At 38.1% G+C, this 8,964-nt stretch overlaps 1 protein-coding gene across 1 annotated transcript; it reads left to right on the forward strand.

Moving 5' to 3' along the window:
• The first annotated feature begins 1,263 nt into the window (after window positions 1-1,263).
• On the forward strand, window positions 1,264-8,352 carry NPS (neuropeptide S). Its single transcript, XM_019502180.1, has 3 exons — window positions 1,264-1,288; window positions 5,076-5,170; window positions 7,319-8,352. The coding sequence occupies exons 1-3, from the start codon at window positions 1,264-1,266 to the stop codon at window positions 7,496-7,498; spliced, it is 300 nt and encodes a 99-aa protein (XP_019357725.1). The 3' UTR covers window positions 7,499-8,352.
• The last annotated feature ends 612 nt before the right edge of the window (window positions 8,353-8,964 follow it).

Raw genomic sequence — 8,964 nt, forward strand, 5'->3', positions numbered from 1 at the left:
TTAAAAGGGTGGGTGCCGGGGGTGGGGGGTGAGGCCAGGGGGGTTGGGGGGTGCAGGGGGGGGGTGGGGTTGGGCAGGGAAGCCATTGGGGTGTCTGGGGGGGCAGGGGGGGCAGCCATCAGGGGGCTGCAGCAGCTGGCATAGCCTCTGTTGGGAGGCCATAGCCCCTGTGGGAGAGCAGCAAAATACATATTCATGTTTCATGAATTCATGAATGCATGTATTTAGAGTTCACTTTATTATTATGATAGAGACACTTGTAGGCTTCCACATGGCTTTAACACTGTAGATATATCAATAAAACATTGCCCAACTGATCGCTGTCTCTGTTTCACTCACTCTCTCTCTTTATAGTGGTCTTTTGTTTTACTTGTGGAGGAACATGGATTTGGGGGTATTTTACAGAGTGACTTTGGGATTTTTTTTATCAGGGATTTTTCAGTTTTCCAACAGGGAACACCAGAATTCCCACTAGGGAGGCCAGTAGCAGGACCCTGCTTGCTCAGAGCTGGCACCTTGGACCCAGCTGGCTGTGGCTGACCTCCTGGCCAAATGGGGCCAGGAGGACATGCTTCAACAGTTCAAAGCAGGCCACCACACCTGGAACATCTTCCGGGCGATAGCTACCCTGATGACCAGGCAGGGGCCACATATGGCAGTAGTGCTGCACAGAGGCCAACCGTGAAGCCACAGTGCACTGGCAGCTGGTCCAGAGGGGCAGAAGTCTCTACTGGCTGTAGCGTCCTTATCTGGGTCTGGGAGGTGTGCAGCAGGTCACAGCCAGGCAGCAGCCCCCACTGCCAGACCTCTGCAGTGGGTAGAGGGTGCAGGGAACTCTCAGGGCTGCTACAGCAGTCCAGCTGGCACAAGGGGCAGTATCCCCATGTACCCGTTGGCTGGGCCCCAGAAGCTCCAGAGAGCAAATAGCGCTGAGCTACTTGCCAGGGTGGCTTTTTGTACTGCTGGGGCCAGGACAGAGCAGCTTTTTAGACTGCTGGGGACAGCAGGTGTTGCTGGCCCCAGGCTCTAGCTTTCCCTGGCTGCAGATCCAGGAGGAGCCAGGCAGGATTATTTTGCCCCAAGTGGCACAGTTTGCTCCACAACAAAGTGAATGTCCAAGCACGTGTGCTGAGGCAAAAAGCTCTGGCTCAAATTTGCACCGCTTCTATTTGAGCCTCTGCAAGTTCACGTGCTTGCATGTGTGGATGTGCCCTACATGTTGAGATATGATGATAAACTCAGAAAGAAAATATTTCCCTATGCATGACTACAGCTTCTGAATATGCAAGTAAGTAAGGGTTCTCATGACAGTTTTTATAACTGATGTACATACTACTTTCTTTAAAATGGGATTATTCCCTTTGATATTTCTATAGTCCATTTCATCATAAGGTGCTGAACAAATAGTTAAAGTGCAAGGTGTTATGATAGTGTAACCATACCATACCATACCATGCCATAATGTATGGTTGCATTATTACCTGCAGTTGCAAATACATAATTGAGACGACATGTCAACCCTAATCCTGGAGTATAACAGGTGAATATTTAGTGAATACCACAGTACATAGCACTAAGAGGAGGACATATTTTTAGCCAAGGACACAGGTCACACTTCTACTTATTTGTAGAGTGCCATGGGATTTTTACCACTGTTGCAGATTTTCAGGCCTTACATGAAAACACTGTACTTCCTGGAACGTCATGTGTTTACTTCAGAAGGATGAATGGTTAGATCAATCTTGCCATTGTTCCTAACTGCTCATCTTACCCAAAGTCTTTTCATAGAACCTCCTTCTGTCACCTACTTCTATCACTTTTAATGTGCAAGGCATTTATTGTCAAAGAAAGAGATTGAATATGTGACCGCAGTGCCATGATCCACAGAATTAAAGCCGGGCAGAAACTTTAAACTAATGCCCTTAATTATAAATGATCAAATGAAAATTTTGTTTTCATTTTGTAATTTTCACCAGCTTCTTTCATTTAATCTCTCTGGATAATCCAGTGAAAACCTGCATATTTAAAATGATAACATGAGACCAAATTTATAAAAGTAGTTAGATGCCCAATAGGTTTTTTAAATGGGTATAAGTGTTATAAGTCCACAGGTGTGCTGGATAACTTTAGGCAAGTCATTTTTCCTTTTCTGTGCCACACACTTCCTTCATTTGTAAAATGAAAATAGTGATTCTTGCCTTCTTTGCAAATCACTTTGATATCCCTTATTGCATTCATTGCTCTAATTTGCCACTGCGTATTATTCATTCTCATCTATTCTGTGTGCATGAGTGAGAGGAATGGGCTTAAATTCAATTTTGACAATGCAGAGATGTTCCTGATAGGTAGAGGTAAAGTTCTGGAACATTTGGCATAGAACATGTCTGCTATATCCTTTGAAAAGCTGTGCTTAATTTGTCAGAAGAAGTTCAAACTTTTGGATTGTCTACTTCTGAATTCCCACTTATCAGTGGTGGCCAAAATCCTTTTTCACATCCATGTATAGTTGCAAAGCTGAGATCTTTTCTTTCAGATGTCAAATTTTCCTTGGTTTTCCATGACCTGCTCTGTATTTTCTGCACCCCTCAGAGAAGCTGGCTTCAGCTTTCGTTGCTGTTGTGCCCTATATAAATCAAATATGTGGTAACCCACTTACATAAGTTTGGTCAGAGAGGTTGTTTTCCCTTCCCAAGTGGGCAGTATTTCATCAAAATACACTGTTTGCAGTGGAATCACTCAAGGAAGAAAATATGGCTTTTTTCTCACAAGAAACAAAAGCTCTCAACCTAGAAGCAAAAAGGATTCAGATAAATTTGCAAACCTGGTATTTTATAAGGTTCACTTCCCCCTATTAAATACAGTGCCAGCTAAAATATTTAGAGCAAAATAGTGCTGCATTCACCTTTAGAAACCACATTCTATAAGGGACAGATAGAGCTTTGACTGACAGAGCAGGTTAATGGGAATTTTTCATCAATAAAACAAACAGCAACACTAGTAGGTACTGCAAGCATAGTTCTACAGTATGGTTTAATTAATGAAGAGAGTTGTCTAAGATGCATGTGTGCAATAGGAGAAATTAATGTCCAAAAGAATTAAATTCTAAGAAGTACAAAAAAAATGAAAGAAATGTGCTTCTAATATAAGCCTAAGATCCCACATCTCTGTACATCTGTTAGTTGTACCCTAGACACAGACATAGGCCACCTCTCCTCATGAAACTAAAGGCATGATAGGATCTAATGCATGATTCACCCAATTGCAGCTCCTGCCCTGCTATATGTGCATGGCAGGAGGTGTGATTGTGGGGTTGCACCTTAGATCCCATTGCACCTTATTGCTTCTGCAGCGGGGACCCAATCCTGGGCTCTCCCTGCACTGAGAAGTATCCATGGCTGGGAGCCCTGTGCACCCCACTTGAGGGGCTCCCAGCTGTGGGGATGCCCCACGCACTCCCAGGGCTACAGTATCAATGGTGTGGCAGTCTCTCTGCCCTGTGGGGTGCAGGAAACCCCTGGGACCAGAGAACTGCTGCAGGTATAATCTCCCCTGGGGCCAGAGGAACTCCCCAGGGCATCCCCCCCCCCCACGCCCCAGAGAAGTGGGAGACCCCTGGAGCCAGAGGATCACCACAATCCTAGAGACTCTGCTGCATATACAAATTAAAGCTCAATGGCAACCAGCTATAAAGTTAGTACACATTTTCAAGGTTTTTCTTTATAGCTGGTTGGAGCTTTTTATTGTGTGATAGCTACTTTGCACGTGTAGCTGGTCTCCACGTAATTGCACAATTAACTAGTTAATCACACAATACCTGTAAAATGTAGAAAGGGCTATAATTTCTTAATATGTAACTGTCATCTGCCCATTTTTAAAGTTGCCTGTCAAGTAGCTTAACTGGAATTGCATTTAATGCAAGTTTAAGCATGCTTAAAAACTTGACACAGAGGAAGACTAAGCTACAATAAAATCTCTGTTTTCTGGCATTCTACTAGCCGGCATACTGTATTAACCAGCATTGTGCCACTGCCACTGTGCTGCTGCCATCCACCACCGTGCCGCCGCTTCCTGCAACCATGCCACACTGCTGCCGCACCACCATCAACCACCATTCCATGCTGCTGCCACCACCACTTGCAAACCCCCTGCTCTAGCCCTGGTATTGTTAGATAATCAGCATTTTTGCATTACTGGCACCTGGCATTCCCCACTTATGCAGGATAACAGAGATTTCACTGTATATTCATAGTAAGGATTATATGGGATTTCCCTGGCAGACTTTGAGTTTCTAAAACAATTTAATATGCACATGAATAAGAGGTGCAACATTGGTCCCAATGGCTTGGCCTGGTTATAGCAAAGTAAGTTCATTTTAGAGTCTTACTATTGTATTTTCTTTTGGGCTTGTAAAAAATAAAAAATATTAGAGCTAAATATCTCAGAAAAAAATACAACCCACCAACACATCCTGGATACTTGCCTAGCTAAAAAAGTTGTAGGAGATATTTATTCTCCCTGGTCTCCATGCATAATTAGCTTTAAGATAATTTTAACTGAAAATACATTTTCCATGATTCCCAGGTAGTGCCTGATGCATTCAGAGGGTTAATATAGCTTACAGTGAGTAGCAAAACTCTTGTTAAAATACATGTTTTATGGAGTTTTGAGACCTTTGATCCTTTGTGCCATGATAATATAGACTAACAGTAAACTCACTTGAAAGACTTTTTAATGGCAATACTAAATTAAATCAATTGATAATGGCAGTTGAGCAAATCTTGCCATTTTCCCTTTTAACAAGAATAAAAGGCCAAACAAGGACCAGTTAGTCAGAATGAAATCAGATTTGATGACATTTTCACTCCTGAACTCTTGGTATAAAATGGTCACCTAGGAATTAACTGATCGGGAATGTGAAGAATTTGGCAATAAAACTGCATATATGCACATAATTGCTGGGTAAAAAATGATCAGGTAAAGAGACTGTACCTTATATTGTGTGTTGGGAAAATTTTATTGAGTGCATATGCATGCATCTATATAATTTTAATGTTAATTAATTAATCTAATTTGAGCTTTTCTTTACCGTCTGTTCAGGTTTCACTTTATTTTAATTCTCTGGATCTCAACAATGCACATGTGTTGGTGTTACCCCATTGTCCCTTCTTCGGTAAGCCATAATAATTGTTTATTTGAGCATCATGTATTTAGTTTTTTAATTTTTTTTATTTTATTTACTTTGGCAATAGTTATAAATATTAGGCATTGTTGTTAATGTAACAGAAGGATTAGTCTATACCAGTACTTTAGTACCCTAAAAAAGAAACTTATGAAAAAAATTCAGTCAAATCAACCATAGAATGCTGTCCGTATTATTTATCTAAGTATTGTAATGAAGCACTTCGAAATAGAATTAAATAGGATATTTTGAGGGTATGTATACCAATATTCCTTCAATGCTTACTATGAGAGAAAATTACCCTGCTAGAACACTATTCAAGAATATTAGACTTTATTTGAGGTTACTATCAAAATTGTGAAAATATGTTCTCGATTTAGATGTCTTGCTCTGAATCTAAAACCAATTTCTCTCTTAAAATGTATTTTATTTAGAGTACTTTGTTTCTTGTTTCTGTATTTCTTTATAGCTGTAAAATTTATCATGGTTTAGATTTCAGTTTTCTTCTTTCAGACACGATTTATATCACTACATTTCATTAAGGAAATCTATCACCAGTACAAATGGTAGCTACTTCTGTGGTTATTTATTTTATTGATGTAATGTTCCTATTAGTTTTATTTATCAATCTTTTGTTTCTTCTGCATATGATTTATTTGCATAAATATTTAATTCTGTTTCATCTTTCATCATATATAGCATAGACTATAATGATCCATTTGTGCATCCTTCTTTCATTACAGGTCATTATAGCAGTTGCGTACTATATATGATATAGTATTTAAATTATATTTTTAATTATTTCCTATTTAACATATGTCAATGCCTTGTACTTTAACATAAGAAAAATAGCGATATAGACTTACTTTAATTCTTGTATGGATTGTGTTGAAATCTTTAGAACCGCTGGAGAATTCTTGCAGATTTGCTTCTTGCAGATCACATTTCTTTATAATAAAGTAGTACACTTCCATTTGCGGAAAAATAAGTGGATAGGGTGTATGAATGGGAATCTGTCACAGACTCAGTAAAAGATATTAGGCAAATCATTTAGACTTCTTGAACTTCTCTTTTCCCTTTATATAAGAAGATATAGTGCTAATAAGAGCCACCACTGTAAATTTTTTAGCTCTACGAATGAAAATGCTATTAAGCACTAAATGACATTATTATAAATAATAAAGAATTCAATCAATAGTGATAAATGGATGAAATCCAGCATGTTGAAGTCAGAAGAAGTTTTGCCATTAACTTAATGTGGGGACCCAAGTGTTCATCCTGTGGCTTTATATTTAGTGAGTTCCCAAAACATGAAAAAAAAAGTATGCAGGGATATTTCTACATAGATAGACATGTCCAGTAGATTTATTTTAAAATATATCATTCTCTTGAGTCCTAGTGTAACTGAATAAAATAATTTACTTAACCATTTATATGAAAGGATATAAAATACTGCAGTTTATTTTGATTCCCTTGGCATGTTTGTATTTTAGACATTTTTAAAGATTTATAATGTGAGATAATATAAAAGGAATATAAATATATGTACATGTGTATAATTCCAGTCTTATTACATTCCCCTCTTAAAAACCCTAAATCAAAACTTTAGTTGTAATTGTGTTTGTAGTAAGGTAGGAAAATCCCCCAAAATTCTGTGCGGTGCAGGTGTTATCTACCATTTAAACTAAATGGACTTCACATAAATGATAATGAAATCGCTGTTCCATCATTAATTGAGAAATCTTTTTTACAGTAAAAATGTCTATTGTTCTTTTACAATAATAAATGTGTAGTGTTTCCTAGAGGCATGTCTTACATGCCTTACCAGGACAGCATCATTGAAAAGAACGCATTTCTGGCAGTAGACATAACTGCACCAATATCAGTGTTTCTTACAGGCGTAAAAGCAGTCCTTGTATTTTCAATGAGGCTATAAAAATCTGCCTGTGGGTGCTTATCATCTATAGCAAATAATAGCTCATCTTTGTCATTTTTAAGCATAAATATGTTTTTGTTTCCACTTTGCATTTACAGTGGGCAAGTCCCAACACATGTACAAATCCATAATTTTGTCTTTTCTTATCTTTGTGTCTGTGTTTTTATCTTCAGAGCAATAATCCTTTTTATTTGAATTGCCAGCTGTATGGGAAATCTGATTACTGTCTCATCCTGCTGAATAGCTGCTTAGCCAAGGTGGACAGGAGTGAAGATTTGGCTTTTCTAAAGCCTTACCTGGAGATGTCTTTCAATAAAAGGTCCTTTCGCAATGGGGTTGGATCAGGAATTAAAAAAACTTCCTTTCGAAGAGCAAAGTCATAAATAAGTGCTCAAGAAAATACTCCCAATTTTAGCATCTAATGTTTAACTTTGCACTTAAAAATCATTTGCTGTGCATTTCTATGATAAAACCAACAGAGACAAATGTATCGGTGTGTTCATAATGTAAACAGATGTTTATTTCAAATAGTGCAGGCCAAGTGAAGTGGATGTAATTGTTCAGAACAGGCACTGTTTCCAAACTTACGGTATCATAAAATTTTGTATTGATATAAATGTGTTTTCAGTTAGTTAATTCCCCCTGCTTGTAAAACCACAGATTTAATCAGATTGCTCTTGATTAAAACAGAAATAGTCCTGTGCTTTGAATATGTGTCGACCTGAAACTGATCTTTAGGATGGCAGCATTATATCCTACATATGCTCTTTTCTGGTATAAAAGGTATGCTTTTGGCAATGTAGGACATAGCTGTACTTTACTGGCCTGATTCATTCACATGAAGGCTGCTTAACATCTTTCTGGCAGTACAAAGAGGGACATAAAAAGGATGTAAATGCAATGTAGTATCACTTTATATTGCTAGAAAGGAGTAAAAGGGCCTTTCATGAAATCGAGAATCTGGCCTTGCATGTGAACTCAAATTTGTTTTTAATATAGTTATTTAAAATGACTTAACCAGGAAGTCTTCTCTTGAGATATGTCATCTCATTTTCAGGAGTGTCCAGGGAAATCATTCAAAGCCAGTGTAGCGATACAGTTCCCTTTGCCTCAATTAATCAATTTATGTAAGCAACACACATCTGATGAAATATGCCAAATGCAGCTCTTGCCTGTCTACTACAGTTATGGTTGTGTTGCAATGAACAATGGTCCTTCTCTCCTCTTAATTCTTCTGAAAAAAAAAAAAACAACTTAATTCTTTGATTAAAAAATATTGCGTCTTTTGTAAACAGGAAAGGTCATTTGCTGAGTTATGTTACTAGTGTGAATCTTACTTTGTGGCCATTTTCTCCAAAAAAGCAATGTAAACACTGCATGTTGGCTTAAAAATGTAGCCACGTGTTTGATCACATGTATTTTGAATGCAAAACAAAAATTTTAATAAACCGATGTATAGATCATTTAAACTATTTTTCCTTTAAATATTATGAAGAAGAAAACTATGTTATTAAATGAGGACCAAACTTGAAACATCCTTGTTAAAAGAAACTTCCTTGTTAATTGTTGCTTTCGTGCTAAAAATGTTTGGACTGGTTGTGCTCTTTTAGTGAGTGTAGTTGGATGGGTAGTCTCCAAGGGAGTTGACTACATCTCTCTGGTTCTATGGGGAATTCAACATGGGTCCTAGCATACTTTAGAAAATCTATGGCATGTCTATATTACCTGGTTATACTTCTAAAAGGCCATTATATCATCACAGAATAGCCAGAGCCCAGTGCACACTCTCCCATCCATTAAGGTTCACAATTTAAAAGCATTTAGGTGTTACAGCACTCATCATTCATTA

This window comes from Gavialis gangeticus, unplaced genomic scaffold, assembly GCF_001723915.1.
Source record: "Gavialis gangeticus isolate Ggan-Ray unplaced genomic scaffold, GavGan_comp1, whole genome shotgun sequence".
Lineage (NCBI taxonomy): Eukaryota > Metazoa > Chordata > Crocodylia > Gavialidae > Gavialis > Gavialis gangeticus.